At 44.4% G+C, this 22,812-nt stretch overlaps 1 protein-coding gene across 1 annotated transcript in view; it reads right to left on the bottom strand.

Moving 5' to 3' along the window:
* Positions 1–295: 295 nt before the first annotated feature.
* The window catches only part of ism2a (isthmin 2a), a 49,773-nt gene continuing 27,256 nt past the window's right edge, over positions 296–22,812 (bottom strand). The window contains exons 2-6 of the mRNA XM_084182155.1: positions 19,588–19,833; positions 12,603–12,960; positions 3,223–3,360; positions 2,536–2,604; positions 296–1,322 (exon numbers count right to left, since the gene is read on the bottom strand). Of these exons, the coding sequence (XP_084038281.1) occupies positions 805–1,322; positions 2,536–2,604; positions 3,223–3,360; positions 12,603–12,960; positions 19,588–19,833 (1,329 nt within the window). The 3' untranslated portion in view covers positions 296–804. The remainder of the gene's footprint in view (positions 1,323–2,535; positions 2,605–3,222; positions 3,361–12,602; positions 12,961–19,587; positions 19,834–22,812) is intronic.

Below are 22,812 nucleotides of genomic sequence, written 5' to 3'. Positions count from 1 at the left end.
CCTTTCATGAGACATCAAAGTCTTTGAGTAAATACAATACAGGCCCAATATGTGTCCAATAAATACACTATCCATGTTCCTCCATGCTCCCTCAGGGGTTCTAGAACAGCCCATGGCAACCACTGAGCCATCCCATCTCCCTGTACCCATCCCTTTTCTCAATAGCAGCAGCACATGTGAGTCTATGGGGGTGGAGGGTTGGGGGGTGTCAGAGAGAACTAGGACCATCTCATTGCAGTCTCTCCCTCTTTAAACTTTTACAAACCAGTGGGGTTTTTTCTTCTTTTTTGAGTGTAGCCCAAAAAAACGCTCTCCAAAATCTGGACTTTCACAAGCAATAAATTACCAGTTTTTTTTTCTCTTCCCGTAACGCCATAGTAAGTCATCCATGGGAAAGCATATTCCAATTCGCCGGTGGATTCTGATGAGTCATCCAATGAGGAAATGCTTGATGGTGATGATGTCATAACAATGTGCCATTAAGATGTGACGCTCATAGAGTTTTCCCACGTACCCCAGATAAGAGTATTCAACTTGACTCCATTTCGGATGGGTGGCTACCAGGTTGCCTGATTGGAGAAATGTACAATTTTGGTCTACACTAAACTCTGTGCCACAATGTGATCAAACACTGAATAAGGGGGAGGGGATATCCAGGTCTCCTTTCATCCAAAGCAACTGATAGTTAACACAATATATTCAGTATGTGACCCATGCCAGAATCCAATAGAGCCATTGGAACCACGTGTCTCTCTTCCCCCTCTCTCCCCATTCAGGATCTCAGTACTCCTCCCCTCTCCTCCCTCAGTACTCCCGGGCCTCCTCTAGCTCAGCCTGGTACACGTCCTCTGGGGGGTTGTGGGCACACTGCAGCCCGTTGTTGGGCGGCCTCACCGAGTGGAAGCGGCTCCAGTCCCCTTTACACAGGATCCAGGGCAGCACGTCCACTTTGTAATGCAGCTCCGGTGAGAACTCCGTACTGATAAGATTTGGCGCGCCCGCCCCTTTCCCCCGTGTGATCAGTTTCATGTGGTCATCGTAGCAACAGTGCTGCGCGGCCAGCGTGGTGCTGTCAAAGGAGAGCATGGAGCGTGTGCAGAAGCGAGCGGAGGGCTTGTAGATGTCCAGCCGTTCTTTGGGGCCGGAGGCGTCACGCCAGCGGTAGGTCTTACGCAGCGTCTTGTCGAAGATGTTGACGGCGCTGTAGACGGCCTCGGACGGGAAGGAGCAGGGGCAGCTGGGTAGTTCAGTCAGCACCTGGTGGAGGTACTTCTGGAGAAAGTCGTTCTTACAGCTCAGCCACTTCTCACAGCTGTCCACGTCTGGGGAGGAGATCAATCATATAGGAGTCAACAGATGATTAATCAACTATCAATCAATAACACAACAGTCAGTAGGCCATCGATAAGGATCAATCAATGATCAGCAGCAATCAATTAACTATCAATAAGCACAGAAACATACACTGTAAGCACCTGCTACTATAAGTGATGCACACATATAGAGTTGAATCATAGCTTGAGGCACACACAAAGCATGAACTTTCGCACAAATCACCCATCGACATTGATGCATGATTTATGTGAAACATCACATTTTCAATGCGTATATTTAAAACATTTGGATTCGGACCATATTTAGTACATTTTCCAGGATATAGAATATATACAGTGTATACACCCATGAAATTATCTACTACAATGAATGATTAATCTATCTATAGTAAGTGTATTAAAGAGTGAACGCAGCTATAATCAAACGCTCTCTTTCAACAGCTCAGGTTTTGGCCATAATAAAAAGATTACTTTCGGGGAGGATTATATGTTACAGCATTGGTAACCCTGAGGAAACCAGAGAGAGACTTTCCAAGTATAAAGGAGTGATTTCAGCGTGTTAAAGCCCTTTACTTTGAACCGGGGGCCTGCAAAGCTCTCAAAGATGATGGAGAGCAAATGAGAGCGGGTTGAAAAACACAGCGACAGCCATCCTCGGTGCTAGAGAATAAAATGCTGGAGGCTGCGGTCAAGTTGGAACCTATTCATTATAAACATTTATGTTCCGTAGTGGATTGGGGAATGAACAAAAAAAAACTTCTGACACTTTATCTTGTTATGTTTTCGTTGCGCATTCTTTGTTATTTTTGCCCAGAGTGAAAAGAGCTATCCCTTTTCACTGGCCTGTGCCAGACGTAGGGAGAGCAATAAAAGACAAACTAAAAAGCAATTCAAACATTTCTTGGAGGAACAGTTGGGTTTTTCATGGGCTTTGCAACAATCTCAGTGGAGCAATCCTTAACGCGATGGAGGGAGGGAAAATTCTGATTACCCCAACTGGACTCATAGTTTCTCTATGATTGGTGCCCCAGTAGAGCAGTTTAAACCCCCCTAAACGGAACAGACCATTAAGGCCCCCCAAATACTAGAACGGGCCATGTTGGCTACAGAAAATGGGTACACAGCCACACACACACGTACTCACACACACAAACACACACACACACACAAACTTGTCATATACACATTGCAACAAACATACTTGTGTCGAGGGAGTCAGTGCCATTTGTTGTCTCCAGAGGTATCCGCTCAGTCACTGCTAACAGGTCATCTACAGAGAGAGGGGACACTGGTTAGGAAACCTGCTGAATGGATAGCCTCATACTGTAGGCAAAGGAAAAAAATGGTTTCTGAGTAGCCCCCCCCCCCCCCCACACACACACACACACACACACACACACACACACACACACAGACACAGACACACACCCTCCTGGGTAGCAGTACAAGCCTTCATTGAGAGTTTTAAAACAGACATGGAGCTGTGTCCACACCAGGACTCTGCAGGAGGGCAACAGAACAGGCAGCTCATTTCTAAACACACTAACAGGAATCAACATCATGTTTGTCCAAGTCCCAACTGTACTGATATAAAGAGCCCTGTACCGGAAGCATCAGGCAGACCTATTAGGAAAAGCCTAATGGTACGATCACTGTAGAAGATACACAAGCAACTGATCACTAATATGTGAAAAGCTGGATACGTTTTAGCCTATTGCTTTAACACGTATAAAGTCATTTGAAATCAGTGATCGTGAAGGAAAGGAGGCACATAGAGGATGCTATTTGGAACTACTGGGACCCAACCAGAGACAGGTAAGGTCTGATGACATCACACAGCCAGGAGACACGGCCATTGTTGATGACATCACACAAGTGTCTCTCTCACCTGGGCATCTGTCCAGGTCGCAGGTCCGGGACTCGGTCGCCGTGCACGCGTAACCACAGGAACGGATACGTTTCTGGTTGCCGTGACCACATGTGACGCTGCACGGCGACCAGTCGCTCCACTCCTCCTCCTCATACTCTGAGATGGAGGGATGGAAACAAAACAAAGGGGTATATTAGAGGAGTGCGGTATGTCTTTGAAGTGAGCCTAGTGAATTCCTCACCCAGCTGGTGAGAGGGTTATGCAATAAAGCAGCAACGACCAAACATGTTTGGAGCTACAGTAGAGCGGGCATCTGTCAGCTCTAACATGCATACATACGCCTTCTTCAATGTGCTGGTTGTGGCAGGAGCAACGGAGTATCTTAGTATCTCAGAAACAACATAGAACAAAGTAGAAACCAGGAACACCCGTGTCTTGGAGCAGACCAAAAGACCAAACTTCAAAAGGCTGAGAAGGCTTTAAAGAGGAATGAGAGTCTTTTTCATAAAGCTGTAGCTAGTGTCTGTCATTAACTTCACTAAGGCTGTAGCTAGTGGCTGTCATTAAATTCACTAGGGCTGTAGCTAGTGGCTGTCATTAACTTCACTAGGGCTGTAGCTAGTGGCTGTCATTAAATTCACTAGGGCTGTAGCTAGTGGCTGTCATTAAATTCACTAGGGCTGTAGCTAGTGGCTGTCATTAAATTCACTAGGGCTGTAGCTAGTGGCTGTCATTAACTTCACCAGGGCTGTAGCTAGTGGCTGTCATTAAATTCACTAGGGCTGTAGCTAGTGGCTGTCATTAAATTCACTAGGGCTGTAGCTAGTGGCTGTCATTAACTTCACTAGGGCTGTAGCTAGTGGCTGTCATTAAATTCACTAGGGCTGTAGCTAGTGGCTGTCATTAACTTCACTAAGGCTGTAGCTAGTGGCTGTCATTAAATTCACTAGGGCTGTAGCTAGTGGCTGTCATTAACTTCACTAGGGCTGTAGCTGGTGGCTGTCATTAACTTCACTAGGGCTATGGTATGGCGCTTTAGAAAAGTGTTTCTCAATCCTGGTCCTGGGGACCCAAAGGAGTGCACATTTTGGTTTTTGCCTTAACACACCCGATTCTAATCAAAGGCTTGATAATGAGTTGCTTATTTGAATCAGGTGTGTTAATGATAGGACCGGGAATGACAAACACTAGTCTAGGACCTACTTTAGCTAGTTCCACTGTATGATATCTATAACAGAGATAACCGTACCTGCTATAGACATACTTTTTTGATTCTTTATTAATGACCTGCCACTGGCTCTGAGTAAAGCCTGTGTGTCTATGTATGCTGATGACTCAATCTCCACAAAATAAAACAGAAACTGTACCTGCTATATTCTGATCTAGGACCTGTCAAATAAAGTGAATCTCCTTATCAGAAACAGACACCAACCTGCTATATTCTGATCTAGGACCTAAAGTGAATCTCCTTATCAGAGACACCCTCTGTACCTGCTATATTCTGATCTAAGACCTGTCAAGTAAAGTGAATCACCTTAACAGAGACAGACACCAACCTGCTGTAAACTGATCTGGAATCTGTTTGTCTCTGTCTCAGTGAGACTCCATCCCACCGCCAGAGACGCTTAACTGCTCCCCTCAGTTTCCACACAGAAGTTAATGACGCGTGAATTAATATTGCATATTTTTCAGGAAAGTATAATCTCGCTAATGATCAGGATATTGGGCCAGTTGGCAGGCTAGGGTGTGTGTGTGTCTGTCTGTGTGTGTGTGTGTGTGTGTGTGTGTGTGTGTGTGTGTGTGTGTGTGTGTGTGTGTGTGTGTGAGCATGCATGTCTATGTACCAGTGTGTGTGTGTGCGTGTGTGTGTGTGTGTGTGTGTGTGCATATGTGGACGTGTGTGTGCCATTGTGCATGTGTGTGGGCACGCATGCGGGCATGTGCATTTGCCAGCGTGTGTGTGTTTCTCTTGGTTGTAATAAATATGTCAATGGCAAATTCAGCAGCTTACAGCAGAGTGAACAGAGCCAAGACAAACAGTGCCCCAGGACAGCTAGCCCTGTACTAGGCTAGCTAATAGGTTTTCTGTTTCTGTAATGAACAATCAGTTCTTTCCCCGTGTTAAAAAGATGACAGACTTAGTGGCGGGATGGAGGAAGAGAGAAAAGAAGGAGAGACGCAGGAAAGAGAGAGACAAACAGCGAGGGAGAGCAATGGAAAAGATGAAGAGATAGAGAGGGAGAGGGTGACAATGGAAGAGAAAGGGCAAGTGGAAGAAGATGGACAGAGGGACACATGCTAGGTAGGACAAAGGGAGAGTTGGCGCAAAAGCAGAGCCAGAAAGAACATACTCAATAAAGTGATCAAGGGATGGAGCGAGAGAGAAGAAAGGAGAAAAATGAGAAGAGAAGAAAAGGAGATTAGTTCATCCAGCCTCCTGCTGCCTCTCCTCCAGTTAATATGTTTTTGGCTCGTTGCCGTTGGTTGCTAGTTTGGGGCTAATTGTGAGCTCTGGGCCTGGTGTTGAATGAGATGGAGCCTTCTCCTGTTGGCAGACTACAGTGTGTGTGTGTGTGTGTGTCTTGAAGGAGCCTTCTCCTGTTGGCTGGCCAAGTAAAACAACACAGAGGTGTGGATGACATGCTGCACTCCTCCACTCACTAACACTAATCCTGGAATGCTCTGTAGTCTCTGTAGCCACACACACTCACACACACACACACACTCACACACACACACACACTGTCTCTCTTCCCGTCTTGTTCTTCTTTCTTTCATTCTGTTTCCTTCTCCCTCTTCCTCCTTGTCATCCCTCTCTCCCTCTCTCCATGTCGCTTTCTCTAAATAAACCCAACTCCAACTCTCCCTTTCTCGCTCTCTTTCTTTTAGCCATCCTCTGCTCAACACACAAGATGGATTTGTATGCTAAGGGTGTGACAAAACTAAGCACATAACATACATTATCGGTTCCTTAAATGTACAGTGCCAAATATAAACAAATAAGGTCTCCTTTATGGAACTAAGTACTGTGTACACATTTAGACGGCCATTTCATGACCTGCACAACATATAGTCATTTAGCGGTCGGTTTGATGTACAGCACTGAGTATACAAATGTAACTGCTTATTACTGTAAGTAGAGCCCACATGAAGATGGTGGGAGTGGGTTTGATCTAACAGATCTAGAAGTGTGTGTGTGTATTTGCGTGCCTGCATGCGCTTGTGTGTGTGTGTATGTGTGTGTGTGTTGACATCATTGCAGTGGTAATACTGTGATCACAGGCTAAGGGCTGGGTGGAAGACCTGACCACACAACAACACCACAAGCACTCTCAAAGTATGCTGGGAGAACAGTGCGAGAGAGGGATAGAGATTTTGGGGAAGGGAAGAGTAAATTAAGCTTGCCGTTAAAAAGAGGGACCCACTAGCCCCTCAACAAAACACCAGCCCTCCCTCCTCCACCGCCTGAAAGCCTGTGCTACCCCCCTCTCTGCTGTCTAATTGAACACAAATAAATATTAGTTGATTGGCCAGGGGTTTGTGAGGAGACACCATTCCACCATTACCCTGAGGTTCAAATGCCTGTGCTATCCCATGGACCAGCGTCAACTACAAAGGACACACACACACACACTTCAAAGGACACACACAATGGCCTGATGGTTGAGCGCTCACTTTCTCATTCTCTCCCTGAGCCTGGCCTCATGCTCTCCATCTCTTTCTTTCTCCCCCTTTCATCTCTCCAGTCCACTAGCTTTATCTTTTGCCCTGTTATTATCTGACCTGTATTCTCTCATATCTTGTCTTTTATTTAATTTTTTTGTGACATTATTATTATTATTTTTATTTTTTTCCTAGGGGGTAACAGGTACATTATCCATTTCAAATCAGAAATGTATAAAACCAGTACCACTCAAAAAAACAAAAAAAACATTCAGAAATACATAGAGTTTAATAATACATAATACATTCAGTGTGAACAGGAAAACAAAACAAAAAAGAAGTGGGCCTCCACCCCCAACCTCCCATCCCATTCCAACATGTCTCCATCCAACCCCCCCACCACCCAGACAATGGCTGCCTGTCTGCTGTGGATACGAGAATAGTAATAATCTATCAGAGCTCTTTCGGCAGAGCGCTACCGACAGAGCAGAGCCGTAGCACTGTGGGCTGACTGGTCTCACTTAGAGGTGACTGCCTACTGATCAGGTTAACAGCATTAGAGGGCTGTTAGCTAGTCTGGTGGCTAACTGCTACTGTCAGAGAGAGAGAGAGAGAGAGAGAGAGAGAGAGAGAGAGAGAGAGAGAGAGAGAGAGAGAGAGAGAGAGAGAGAGAGAGAGAGAGAGAGAGAGAGAGAGAGAGAGAGAGAGAGAGAGAGAGAGAGAGAGAGAGAGAGAGAGAGAGAGAGAGAGAGAGAGAGAGAGAGAGAGAGAGAGAGAGAGAGCGAGAGAGAGAGAGAGAGAAGACTAAAACAACCAACCAAACACGTGGAACACAGAGCCAGAGCCAAGAACTGAAGCTCTTCCAGAGGGCTTAATGAATGAGCTTGAGGATTGACAAGCAGAGTTCAAGGTTCAGACAGATTATAACTACCTGAGGTGAATTACGGTCTTCCGAAAATGTTCCTACCTTCATCATTGAATGCAGCCCTGTGACTTGACTACTGTAATAATACTAAAATGGCCATATTATTTCAGTTATAATATGATCCACATATTAAAATAGTTAGCTATAGTTATCCCTGGAAGGGACGGGAGAGGATAAGGAAAGGCTTTAACGAGTAGTAGACATCAAGTCTGTAAGAGCATGTCTTTGGCAGTTTTCACTATAAAGATCAACCTTCTTAGATGTCTTATAATGGGACATAATGACCATCAAAAGCAGCATTTCTAAAGAGGCTAACCTACAGGCCTACAGTATACAATATCAAGTTTATAGTAAGTTAGTTCTTGATCTTTAAGTTCTTGGAACGTAAATCCAAATCTCTAGGATGTCAACAAACACCTCTAATTGTCTCCCCAGTAGACAGTAGGTCTAAACATTCAACAATCTAATCATCTTTCATACCATGAACATGACTTTATCCAAGGTGAACACAGTACACCTCACAGGCCAAGTCCAGCCTGTTCCTCCCTCTCCCTGGCTGACTGTTTACAACTGATAGGCATCAGAGAGGTGAGGGAGGGAGAGTTTGGAAGACTCAGGGAGGGAGGGAGGGAGGGAGGGAGGGAGGGAGGGATGGAGGGAAGGAGGTAGAGAGGGAGGGAGTTGACATGTTTATGTAGGACCTTGAGAGAACAGCCTCTAATCATAAATCATGTCGGAGGAACAGAGGGTAAGGCAGAGGGAGATGGAGGGGGGAGAAAAGGAGAGACAGAGTGGGGACGGAGGCCCGTATTGCTGTCTCTGAACCCTGCGGAGGAAACTGTCAGGACCAAGACAGCTCGCCACATACATGCCCTGACCCCTGACCCCTGACCCCAGAACCATACACAAACACCAGCCCTCTCTCAGATTTGTGATCAGATAAGGGACACCAAACAAACAGGAGGAACCCTCTTCTACAATAGAAAGGTACAGTAACAATACACAAGCCATACATTCTCTTAGAAACCTTATCTAACCATTGTCGAAGAAACTAAAGGGCCAAAACTTCTGCTTCCTGTGGGGTGTTTTAAAAAGGTGTCTTTTTAAGAGGATGTTATTTACATTTACATTTAAGTCATTTAGCAGACGCTCTTATCCAGAGCGACTTACAAATTGGTGCATTCAACTTAGGATAGCCAGTGGGACAACCACATCTTGATCACAGTAAGTACTTCAAATAAGCAGCTGTGAGCAAAGTCAGTGCAATCAGCGACAACTACATCTCGATCACAATAAGTAAATTTCTTTAAACAAGTCAGTGCTAGCAGGTGAAATGAACATAGTGCCCTCGTTTGAGTGTAGGGTCTGATCAGAGCCTGAAGGTAAGGAGGTGCCGTTCCCCTCACAGCTCCGTAGGCAAGCACCATGGTTTTGTAGTAGATGCGAGCTTCAACTGGAAGCCAGTGGAGTGTGCGGAGGAGTGGGGTAACGTGAGAGAACTTGGGAAGGTTGAACACCAGACAGGCTGCAGCGTTCTGGATAAGTTGCAGGGGTTTAATGGCACAGGCAGGGAGCCCAGCCAACAGCAAGTTGCAGTAATCCAGACGGGCGATGACAAGTGCCTGGATTAGGACCTGTGCCGCTTTCTGTGTAAGGTAGGGTCGAATTTGCAGTGCATCGTCCAGGTAGGTTGTGATGCTACACATTGGTACACATTGGTACACATTGGGTGTTTTGCAAATTGGAGCACAGGAGGGTAGGAGTATGAGTCCAAATCAAAGCATGTGAAAAGGAGCTCGGAGGGCACTTCTCGGATGTATACTCTGTTTGTATATATTTTGAAGCATACATCGATGCAAGCTGCAACCGAAAGTATGCACAGAAATATGAAGCAACCATGTAAAAAATTATGTAAAATGTATTGAAATCAATGGCCATTATTTGAGCTGAAGCGAGAGAAAATAAACTCTGACTTCAGAATGACATGTTGCCCATTCACATCTCATATGTTTCCTGACTACATTATTTGATCTTGATACGTTAAAAAATACATTCTGTGTTAATTTTAGCATGTTTACCTGCCTACAATCAAATAAAATCAAATTGTATTGGTCACATACACGTATTTAGCAGATGTTATTGCGGGTGTAGCGAAATGCTGTAGTGTGTGCAGATGCTAGCCATGTCGTCCAAAAAGTTATACTTTTGAATCATCTGTCCATATAACGTTGTTACAAGAGTCTTTTTGGCAAACTTGAGCCAACTTTTTGGATGAGATGGGTCCCATTATGCCTGGCGAAAACCAAACACTGCATTCCACAGTAAGAACATCATACCAAAGGTCAAGCATGGTGGTGGTGGTGTGATGGTTTGGGGATGCTTTGCTGCCTCAGGACCTGGACGACTTGCCTTAATAGAAGGAACCATGAATTCTGCTCTGTATCAGAGAATTCTACAGGAGAATGTCAGACCATCCGTCTGTGAGCTGAAGCTGAAGCGCAGCTGGGTCATGCAGCAAGACAATGATCCAAAACACACAATCAAGTCTACATGAAAATTGCTAAAAAGCAACAAATTGGAAGTTTTGGAATGGCCTAGTCAAAGTCCAGACCTAATCCCAATGGAGATGTTGTGGCAGGACTTGAAACGAGCAGTTCATGCTTGAAAACCCACACGTCACTGAGTTAAAGCAGTTCTGCATGGAAGAGCGGGCCAAAATTCCTCCACAGCGACGTGAGACACTGATCAACAACTACAGGAAGCATTTGGTTGGAGTCATTGCAGCTAAAGGTGGCACAACCAGTTATTGAGTGTAAGGGGGCAATAACTTTTTCACACAGGGGAATTGGGTGTTGCATAACTTTGTTTATGAAATAAATGAAATAAATATGTGATTGTTGTGTTATTTGTTCACTTATGTTCCCTTTATCTAATATTAGGTTTTGGTTGAAGATCTGATAACATTCAGTATCACAAATATGCAAAAGTAGAGAAAATTAGAAAGGGGGCAAATATTTTGTCCACTTTGACAAACATGTTCAGTCAGCACAGAAGAAGCTACACCCGAGGAAAGCTCAATTAATCCAACTGGCGTTATATAAGAAGATTTCAGGGAGAATTGAATGATTACTCAGGAAGTTCCACAGAGCATCAAGGAGGCTGCAACTCTTTTGAAAAGGTAAGATTGAAACAATCTAGCTGGTTGTTTTTTATCAAAATCTTGCTTTAGTGTGTTGGGCACTGTCCATGGTGCTGATAGAGTACAGCGGAGATTTCGTGCCATTGAACCTGTCATGTCTTGGTCAAAAGCATTTGAACTTATATATTTATTTTGGTATAGCATGATATCAGCAGAATTCAATGTAACTCCAATGCAAGAACCCAAATGACGCGCCTGGGTATAGCTACATATCGGTATGATTCGTCATAGAAATAGATACATTCTATTATGGTTTTCTTGGTAGCCTATTGGTTTTCGTTGCTGTAAATGGAACTGTATGTATTGGAAACGTGTTTATGGTAGGCTGGCATTGCTTAATTGATTACATAGGTCGAATTTGATTCACAGAAGTGTATTGTGCCATATCACAGCGTGTTGCTGAACTCATGAGCGAGTGGCTTGATTTTCCATGTTTGAAGCGGGCCTGTATAGGCCTATTTATTTGGCAAGACAGCTGTGCATGGCTACATGTCACTATAGTAGGCTGTAGCCTATGTTTTGGTTATTTGGATCTCCATTCGCCTTTTGTTTACTACGTTTGTTTACTGTTAATGTAACTAGCCTAAATATAGATTTTGTCATTCCTTTATCGATCTGATATTTTGTTAACTAGGTCTACTACTTGGTACCACTGTTTTGTTCATTCGCATTTGCAGTTCGTCTGTATTGTAAGCCAAACTGCAATTCAGTATTTTGTTTGCATGCATGAATAACTAGGCTACTACTTTCAGCATTTAGTTAGCATTATTTTAGATTGACAGCTGTGTGCACAGCTGCATTCACATAGGGCAATTCATCTATTACAAACAGCCTATCTATCTTGTAGCCTATATTCATTACCAGGGCCTTTTCCATTGTGCTGATAGAGCGCAGCAGAGACAGGCTACAGATTTCAAAAGCACTCAATGATCTCAGTCTAGGCATTTTAACTTGATGTTTATTGTCATATAAGTAGAATTCAATATAATTCCAATGCAAGAACCCCCCCAAAATTGGCCCCTTCGCCTATTTCAACTTCCCCCCTAGTCACGTTATTCTGGTGCCAGGACTGAGCCCATAGTAAGTCAATAGGGCTAACTGGCTAACTTCTACTGTTAGCTAGCTAGATAGCCACGAAGAATTGGCAGCTAGCTACCCACGAAGAATTGATATCTACCTTGCATAACATTAGTTTCATGTAATTTTTGCCTGTTTAACTATCTGGCTAGCTAGATTATAACAATTCACATACGGCTAGCTGATAATTATGAAGTAAAATGTTTGATTTGTGTATATCTTGTTCCATCTTGTTGCCATTGTCCTGGCTGGAAAAAAAAAGTTGATGTGTATGTCCAGGTGCAGCGTGAGGTAATACACTAAGGGGAGTGTGAGTGCTTGTCAAATGTAATGTTTTATGCGTTTTCCACACTCTCGTCCTCACAAGAACATACTCAAGAGAACGTCCTCGGAGAATGCACTTGGAGCATGAGAGTGTGGAGCACGGTAGTATGCATATTGAGAAACACCCATGATTCTGCTGAATTGTTCCTTCTTTATCTGTCATTTCATGATAATTACAACAACAAAAACATTAAATCATAAAAAACTTACCGTAGTTCTCCTTGGAGTCCCATCCCTTATTGCTGCTCCAGTGGCTGCCCCAGCCGCCCCCCACCCCTGTCCCCACCCCAGTCCCCCCAGTCCCACTAAGCACAGGATCCTGCTCCTCAGGGTCATAGTTATAGTCCTCTGTGGGCTGCTCCTGTTCCTCCAGGCTGGCCCTGCTGCCAGGCCCGCTCTCAGTCTCAGCCTGGTCTGGGTACTCCCAGAACAGGGGCCAGAACAGCTTCTTGTGGCCCAGCCACTCCTCCGATGACAGGGACCAGTCGTTGCGGCCCCCCTCCCCCCCCTCCTTGGCCAGGTCCATCTCCATCTCCGTCTGTGGGTCCTCCACCACCTCGATGGTCACCTGGTGGTGAGGGGGGAGGCGAGAGAGAACAAGAGAGACAGAGAGACAGAAAGACAGAGAGAGAGCGAGAGAGAAAGAAAGAGAGAAAGAAAGAGAGAGACAGAGAGACAGAGAGAGCGTGAGAGAGAGAGAGAGAGAGAGAGAGAGAGAGAGAGAGAGAGAGAGAGAGAGAGAGAGAGAGAGAGAGAGAGAGAGAATACACTATGAAAGAGATTTTGTGAGCTATAGGTTTAAAATGAAATACTTCTTTCAACGCCTTGAACAACATGCCAATGCCAAACACACATGGCTTTTGCACCCTTCTCAACATGTGTGTACTAACTAAATACTAATTCAAGTGATAATCCCAGGTCTCCAGTCCTCCTTTCATGTATAAAATATTGCATTCTGTGAAATCACAAGTGAATAATGTGAAACCTTTATAAAAGTGAACCTTTCTACAACTGGGAATAGAGGGTGTGATTTCACACTTCACAATTATCCTCAGCAAATTGTAACAAAATCATAGAGTAAATTGCCTCTGGACCAGACCTGTTGCCAAGAGTAACATTCAACACAATTGCTTGTGTAATCTTATGGAGTCTTACAGGCAGCATCCCAAATGGCACACTATTCCCTATATAGTGCACTACTTTTGACCAGGACTGATAGTAATGCACCATATAGGGAGTAGGGTGCCATTTGGGGCGCAGGCAGGTGTCACAGACTCTGGTGCGGTTGATGGCCAGTAATTATTGAACACACAGTACTTTCCCAGATGATGGTAAAACAGCCATGACTGTAGAGTAATACTGATAACACATCACATACACTGGCCACAAAACTGCTTCTGTAACTGTAGTCACAGCAATCGAAGGCAGGCTAGCAACGGTATGAAGGGAATGCAACAGAAGTTAAAGAAACTATAGCAATAGGAAAACAACCCTTCCAGTACTGTATGTGGTATGTACTTCCTGGTGAAAATATGACTAGGACCAGGTGTTTTTCCTGACCACATGACCTCACAAGGAAAAACTCTGGGTCCTAGTTATACCGGCAATAACAACTAGAGACCAGATGTTTCCATAGTCATGCCACGTGTTCAGGAAAAACTCCACTGTCCACTGTCCACTAACATTACCATTCCACTACCGTTACCATTCCACAAGCATTACCATTCCATTAGCATTACCATTCCACTAGCATTACCATTCTACTAGCATTACGACTCCATTAACATTCCACTAACATTGCCATTCCACTAACATTACCATTCTATATACTAACATTACTATTACCAACATACTGCTTCTACTGTAAACAACCTAACATCTACAGCATCAGCCCCAGACGGGCAACAATGTAAGGGCAAAAAATAACATCTTTCAAACATTGTAAAGAAAAATAAACAACCCCCTTCCACCCCCGTCTGACAACATGGTCTGTTCCGCCCCAGCCCTGTTGCCTTGGTACCAGTCTGATGTCTTATCTGAACCCACTGGATTCTTGGGACGAACCAACCAGGGTACTGAGGGAAGCGGGTGTGTAGGTAGGTAGGTTTGTAGACAGCGTGTCCAGGCACATGTGATGAAGGGAGAAGGAGGGAAGGTGGTTGGGGAAGTAGGGAATGGACAGAGGAAGCTGGAGAGATGGAGGGAGGTAGAGGACAGTGCGGAAGAGTGAAAAGGGATGGCGGGAGCGGGGGAGTTAGACTGAGAGCATGGTAGAGTGGGGGTGTAAAGGGAGGTGTATAGGTAGAGGGAGGGAGAAAGCAGGATAGAGAGGGGTAGAGAAGCGAGGTGGAGTAGGGGAGTGATAGAAGGAGTGAGGAGTGGGATAGGGGTGTGTGGTGGTAGAGAGGAGAGGGAGGGAGGGGTAGCTAGAGATGGAGGAAGCAAGATAGAGGGATAGGGGATAGACTGATAGACTACCTCCCTGTCCCTGCCACGAGCCCGCAGGTCCAGACAAAGGCATGGTTGTTTATGCTTCTGCTAGTAGTTACCATCTGATGGCTGCTACAACTGTTTATAAAGACAACCCACTGGCTAAAGACACAGATTAGGACGGTGAGTCATGGCTACTAGTCTTATGCTTCTCAGACCCTTAGCATCATCTTTCTCTCCCTCTCCCTCTCCCTGTCTCTCTCTCTCTCTCTCTCTCTCTCTCTCTCTCTCTCTCTCTCTCTCTCTCTCTCTCTCCCTCCCTCCCTCTCCCTTTCCCTCTCTGTCTCTATCTCTCTCTCTGTTGACAATAATTGTCAATAGACCAACAAGTCAAGGAAGATTCATATATAAAAATATGACTATGCTTGATTTAAAAACCAATGTGTGAAGTAGTAGGATTCCAAGGGGCAAAGAGAGGAAATAGACAGCCCACTGAATGGCTCTTCCTAGTTGTCAGTAGGGTGAAGTTGGACTGTAGCGTAGTGTACTGTATAAGACCTCTGCATATTGAAGCTGAGCTCCTCCCGCCTGTCTGAGCGGTAAGTGGAGGAAGTGTATTAGGCCTAACTACGACCCATTATAGGCTGTGACTCATACATTACTGTGGATCTGAAGGACAGGCACTTCCAGTATTAATGCCGCAGACAAACCATAGGGAACTAAGCCACTCCAGTAAAATAGTTCCTGTGTATTGTCAATCAGGAGATTGTACTATACAAAATGTTGGTAATTTGTCAACGATGAAGGGAAGAGCGGCCAGTGTTTGTGTGCGTGTGTATATATGCAAGACAAAACTATTTTAACACCATTATTTATATTTGGATGCATTTGGTTCTATTTGGTTCTATTCTATTCTACTCTATCGTTGTATTCTATTCCCCATAGTGTGCCAGTACAGTCTGGTACGGTTCACTCAGTTTGTCACGCTATGACCCTCCACAGTCAAAACCAATGAATTCCAGCCGACGTGATAACAAGGTAAAAAGCCCACTAAAGCAACCAAGGATATTAGCCGCTGGCTCCCAAAGAAAGACTTATAAAACCAAATAGCTTTGTCTGGTTCCTATAGACTAGAGGATGGCCCAATCCCACTTGGATGAAGAACACATTTTCCTTGTTATAATAATGAGGCGCTTTCAATTTCTGGATACCTGGGCTTCTCTTGTGTCAGTTTTTCCCCAAAGTCTAACTTAATTTCCTTTCAAATCCACTTGCACACATAAACCCTCCGCAATAACACTAAAAATAAAATAAATGTTTTTTTTCATACTTTAGTATAAAAAAGCACCTTTGAGATAATCGAGATCTGCTGCGCATGGAGAGCACATTAAAAAGTGTTTGTTAAAATAATGCGGTGACCTCTCACCCCTTAGATTTGGCTTTCTTTCAGTTTTTTCTCTGCCCTCTCCCTAAACCCTATGCAGATGTTCAAGCATCATGGCAGACTTGAAGCACCCCACTGTAAAGGTCTCGCATGGGGAAATTTAAGAGGCCGCTCCGACTCAAAACAGCTGTGAAGAAAGATGGGAGGGGGAGTCAGTGTATGTGCATGTGTGTGTGCATGTGTGTGTGTGTTTGTCTGCGTGTCTGTGTGTACATGCGTGTGTGTGCCTGTGTGTGTGTGTGTGTGTGTGTGTGTGTGTGTGTGTGTGTGTGTGTGTGTGTGAGTTTGCATGTGTGTTGGGGTGATACAATGAGCTTTAGAGCAAACACCCCACCTCCCTTCTTTTTCTGGAGTCCCTGCAGCCTCTTACAATAATAACAAGAAAGAAATGAAAGGGATAAATGAACAACTTAATGAAATGCAAGGAAAACAGAGAGCCTTATAAACTCCACTGTTGGCCAGTGGTTCACAGTGTGTTTGGTAGCAGCGATCAGATATGAGACACCACTAGAGGAATACAGTCTCTAACCCTAATAAATACTGCCTTTCGCCCAGGACTAACTAGGGAACTCAACTGTGTGTGTGCTTAACTTGAATGATGTGCATGATGTACACAGAAGTCTCTGAGTTCTAGTTAGCATTCAGCCCACTTTAAAGAAAGTAACTTCCTTGCCCCATACAGTAACTGTTTCCTTCTGAACTTACTCAGTTAAGAAGAACATGAGTTATTAAGTGTTTTTCGTGCTGGATCGAAACATGGTACACTCTTAGAAAGAAATGTGCTATCGATAACCTAAAAGGGTTATTTGGCTGTTCCCATAGGAGAACCCTTTGAATAACCCTTTTTGGTTCCAGGTAGAACCCTTTACACAGAGAATTCTACATGGAACCCAAAAGAGTTCTAGCTGGAACCAAAAAGAGTTCTACCTGGAACTAAGAATAGTTATCCTATGGGGACAGCCAAAGAACCCTTTTGGAACCCTTTTTTTCTAAGAGTGTACCTTCCCCTGGATTCAATAATTTGATGAGCTACGTTCTGCTAGTTGGCTCCAGGGCAGGCACAGTTTGAGACTATCAACACCTTTCCAACCATACATTGTTATTACCCATCGGCTAACATTTACTAAAAACACTCAATCCAGCAATCTGGTACCTCAGTTGTTTTCTGTTAACCTAAAGTCATTATGCTTCTAAATTACTCTAACATGCAGCCCTGTGAGAATTAGCTGTCGACCGGGCTTTGGCATGGCTCTCACATTATACAGAGAAGCTGGATTGCAAAACCAGGTGCAAAAGGTTGTCGCTGAATAAATTGGCTGTCAACAATAATGATGCATATATGCAGGGCTGTGTGTGTGTGTGTATGCATCATTGTTCTGGAGCTGCCATTAAAAACATCCTGAGATCTTTGCTGTGAATACTCTAGGTTTACTAAACTAACTATGTAAGCCAAGACAGTCATCCTTCCCTATGCCAGAGTGATAGGGTACTATGAAGCTTTGGGGTCATTGAGACAACGGTAAGATAGTAACATTATTACATTAAGCTTCCTTCCAATTCATCATCAATATAAAGATACAGACTTCATCCCAATGCTCTTCAATAGCTTCCTTTTCTTAACTTCTTCAATCAACACTAATGGTTGATCTAAAAACACTACTGGTAGATCTAAAAGGATCGTTGGATGGATGTAAGCAATACTGGAAACTCTACCTAGCCCATACAACCATAACATTGTCTGATATACTCTGATGTACTAAACAGAAGAGCTCCAGAGATACACTATATATACAAAAGTTTGTGGACAGACCTTCAAATTAGTGGATTTGGCTATTCAGCCACACCCATTGTTGACAGGTGTATAAAATCGAGCACACAGCCATGTGATCTCCATAGACAAACATTGGCAGTAGACTGGCCTTACTGAAGAGCTCAGTGACTTTCAACGTGGCACTGTCATAGGATGCCAGCTTTCCAACAAGTCAGTTCGTAAAATGTATGTAAAATCACTGTAAGTGCTGTTATTGTGAAGTGGAAAGGTCTAGGAGCAACAACGGCTCAGCCGCGATGTGGTAGGCCACACAAGCTCACAGAACGGGACCGGCGAGTGCTGAAGCGCGTAGAGCGTAAAAATCATCTGTCCTCGGTTGCAACACTACTACCGAGTTCCAAACTGCCTCTGGAAGCAACATCAGCACAAGAACTGTTCGTCAGGAGCTTCATGAAATGGGTTTCCATGGCAGAGCAGCCACACACAAGCCTAAGATCACCATGCGCAATGCCAAGCATCGGCTTGAGGGGTGTAAAGCTCGCCGCCATTGGACTCTGGAGCAGTGGAAATGCGCTCTCAGGTGTGATGAATCACACTTCACCATCTGGCAGTCCGACGGACGAATCTGTGTTTGGCGGGTGCCAGGAGAACGCTACCTGCCCGAATGCATAGTGCCAACTGTAACGTTTGGTGGAGGAGGAATAATGGTCTGGGGCTGTTTTTCATGGTTCGGGCTAGGCCCCTTAGTTCCTGTGAAGGGAAATCTTAACGCTACAGCATACAATGACATTCTAGATGATTCTATGCTTCCAACTTTGTGGCAACAGTTTGGGGAAGGCCCTTTCCTGTTTCAGCATGACAATGCCCCTGTGCACAAATGCAAGGTCCATACAGAAATGGTTTGACTGGCCTGCACAGGAGCCCTGACCTCAACCCCATCGAACACCTTTGGGATGAATTGGAATGCCGACTGCGAGCCAGGCCTAGTCGCCCAACATCAGTGCCCGACCTCACTAATGCAGCAATGTTCGAACATTTAGTGGAAAGCCTTCCCAGAAGAGTGGAGGCTGTTATAGCTGCAAAACAAAGACCAACTTCATATTAATGCCCATGATTTTGGAATTAGTTGTTCGACGAGCAGGTGTCCACATACGTTTGGTCATGTAGTGTACTATGTAATACATAGCGTAATATTTAATTATGTGTCCTCTCATACCTGTACATTAGGGTTTTGTAAACCTACCTGGGATGTGTAAACCTTTACATTTCTGCCATTTAGCAGACGCTCTTATCCAGAGCGAGTTACAAGGGCAATTAGGGTTAAGTGCCTTGTTCAAGGGCACATCAGCAGCTTTTTCACCTAGTTGGCTCAGGGATTCGAACCAGCGACCTTTTGATTACAGGCCAAACGTCTAACCGCTAGGCTACCTGCACAACCCTACCTGTATATTAGGGTTGTGTAAAACTACCTGTATATTAGGGTTGTGTAAACCTACCTGTATATTAGGGTTGTGTAAACCTACCTGTACATTAGGGTTGTGTAAACCTACCTGTATATTAGGGTTGTGAGATCCCAGGTCTGCGTTGGCCAGCTCAGGGAAGTTCCTGAGGTCCAGGATGAAGGGTTCTGGGTCCTCCTCTGGTTCTGGTTTGGGCAGAACCCCCTGGGACCAGCCACGGCGTCGGGGTCTCTGGGAGGACGGGTTGGATGATGCCAGGCTCTGGAGCTGGTTCTGCTGCTGGAGATCCTCCAGAGTCTCACCCACATTGCCACCCGGGCTGGCCTGAGATATTGCCTAAAGAAAAAAGAGACAAATGATTATTTCATCACCTCATACAGGTTGATATTAGATGACAGTAGATGATCCATTGAGATGATAACTGAGAGTAGGTATCTCTTTAACAAGAGTCCTGATGCAGGCCCATGTACCAGCTTTGTCCTATTGTTGCAACACTATATTTGGGATCAGAACATTTTCTCTGAATGTTTTTAAAATGTTGTGAAATGTTCAGAGACAATAATCTTATAAATGTTGATGTAAGATGACATTTCTGTGGCATTACAGAACATTCCACACATAGTTAGATAAGACTGAATGAACATGCTGAAGACTGACTGAATGAAGATAACATAGTTAGATAAGACTGAATGAACATGCTGAAGACAACACGAAATTAGCTAATTCAAAATCATCATGACCTAACCGGAGGTGTATACTACAAAGCTACATCTACTCAGGCTTTTCTAAAGCCAGCCAGCTTCACATTCTAGCTCAGGCTTCACCATGATGGTGGATATTGCTCATCCACCTGCCACTAACTCTAGCAGGCGCTCTTATCCAGAGCAACTAGGGTTAAGTGCCTTGTTCAAGGGCACATCAGTCAATTTTACACCTAGTCGGCTCAGGGATTCAAACCAGCGACCTTTTGCTTACAGGCCCAATGCTCTAACCGCTAGGCTACCAGCACAACCCTACCTGTACATTAGGGTTGTGTAAACCTACCTGTATATTAGGGTTGTGTAAACCTACCTGTACATTAGGGTTGTGTAAACCTACCTGTATATTAGGGTTGTGTAAACCTACCTGTACATTAGGGTTGTGTAAACCTACCTGTATATTAGGGTTGTGAGATGCCATGTCTGTGTTGGCCAGCTCAGGGAAGTTCCTGAGAACATTCCATACGAAGCAAGTATACTACGAAGCAAGCTAGATCTACTCAGGCTTTTCTAAAGCTAGCCAGCTTCAGTTATCTTCACATTCCAGCTCAGGCTTCATCCGTACTACGATGGTGGATATTGCTCGTCTGCCTGCCACTAACTCTAGCAGGCTTGTAACTGCGGGTGCATGTCGCACATGGCTAGTCGAACGCTTAACTCTTCATTGAAACAATGCTGAAACATCAATCCATGGGCGAGTCAGTGCCACATTTTAATTTGTGTCGAAATCAAAATGAAAGAATATTTATTTTGCCATTTCAGCAGGCTATTGTGTCAAATAGGCAGTCTTTATGTTATTACTTATCGTTAATGCCATCTCTGGTGTGCTTTGCTTATCAATGCACGAGCACCTTTTTTCCCACTTCTATCGATATAACAATTATATTAAGTCATTGTATACACAAGTTTTACTTTGTGTGAAGTTTTAAATGCATTCTGTCATTTCTAAATGTGTAATGTGGTAGGTATTTTAACATTACTATTTTTAACACACAAAAAAAACATTTGATTAATAAAATATTTCATCAGTCGTCTTCCTCAAATGAAGGGGAATGATGACGCAATCTAATCTGATTTAATTGTTCCTCAACTTGCGGCTCAGACACTTGACTTTTAGTCTTGAGTTAGCCTGCCTGGGAGCAGGTTAGTTCTGAAGGATTCGTTTCCATAGAAATTAAACTGGCTAAAAGGTGAGCTACTTTCACGGTACCGGTTATCCCGAGTTGAGCTCAGAGTTGACCAATGTTACCTCGGTAACTGCTTAAACCTGATTTGTAGTATAGGGCTCAGATCTGAGACAAAGCAAAACAAAGCAAAACAAAACACTTAACAGGATGGATGTTTCTGCACCATGCACTTTAGGGACCACAATGGAAATAAGTATCTGACTTTATTGTGCTATCTCTGTCACATGTTTAAAATGTATGTACTGTTTATACAGTATGTATTATTTTGATCAAACAGTCAATCAAAGCACATACAACAAAACTCAAGTCAAAGCCGTTTCACTCCACAAGGTATGTAGGTATCTTCAGTCAGTCAGTCAGTCAGTCTACATCACAGCTGGTTGGCGTTAGCAGTAATACCATCTACAGGGATAGAGGTCTGGAGGGAGTCCTGGGATGGTACAAGCAGGTAGAATATCACACACACACACACACACACGCACACACACACGTACACATACACACGCATGGACTTATGCACACACACACAAATCTCCATCATCTGGTTTCCTTTAGTATGTAGTCCGTGAGTCTGGGCCAAGAGAGAGAGAGGCCTCTTGAGTCAACAACATCAAACCCAGCTGAGTCACTTGACACTGACTGTGCTTTGTCCGTCTGTCTCTTACCCATCACTGTCTTTCTGCATGGTAGGATATCAAAATATATTATTATTATATATTAGGAGGTGAAAGGGGGTAGGGAATGAGGTGAGGGGAGGTAAGAACTGAGGAAAGAGGACGGAGTAGGGGAGATTGGGTAGGGGTGAGAGAAGGTAGGGAGGGAGGAGAAGTAAGGGAGAAAGGAGAGGGGTAAAGGAGGGGAGGAGGTAAGGGGGGGGGGGCTGTGCTCAGCTCTGTGCTCAGCTCTGTGCTCTGCCTCTGATCAAAGCCTTCTATCCACTGATCATGTGTATCCTGCCTTGACTCACATCTCTGGCTGTGTCTCTAACACACGCAAAACAGATGTCCTCTCCCCAATCCCCTCCCCAAACCACCCATACATACATTCCACCTCCAACCCTCGGCTAGATTTCAGCATGACCAAAAACCAGAGGTCTGCAGCAGAGAAGGCCATTCATGGAACAGGTTTAGGTTGGGGCTTTACTTTAGCTGAGGTTGGATGTTAAACCAAATGTATCCCAGTAGTCATAACAAAGGAGCCTGCCTTTGAATGAATCAAAAACTGAGTTGGATACCAAGAACGCAACGTTCTGTGCCAGGAAGAATAACTATTAGTGGTGCATGAGTGGGTCTAGATTCACCAGGCACACGATACAATGAAAGCAAAGTTATTCCAGTCTTATTCCAGGGGGGGTTGAAGACAAGACCCCC

The sequence above is a fragment of the Coregonus lavaretus genome (genome assembly GCF_964263955.1).
Source record: "Coregonus lavaretus genome assembly, chromosome: 18".
NCBI classification, from domain to species: Eukaryota; Metazoa; Chordata; class Actinopteri; order Salmoniformes; family Salmonidae; genus Coregonus; species Coregonus lavaretus.
This window is presented reverse-complemented; position numbering and strand designations above follow the sequence as displayed.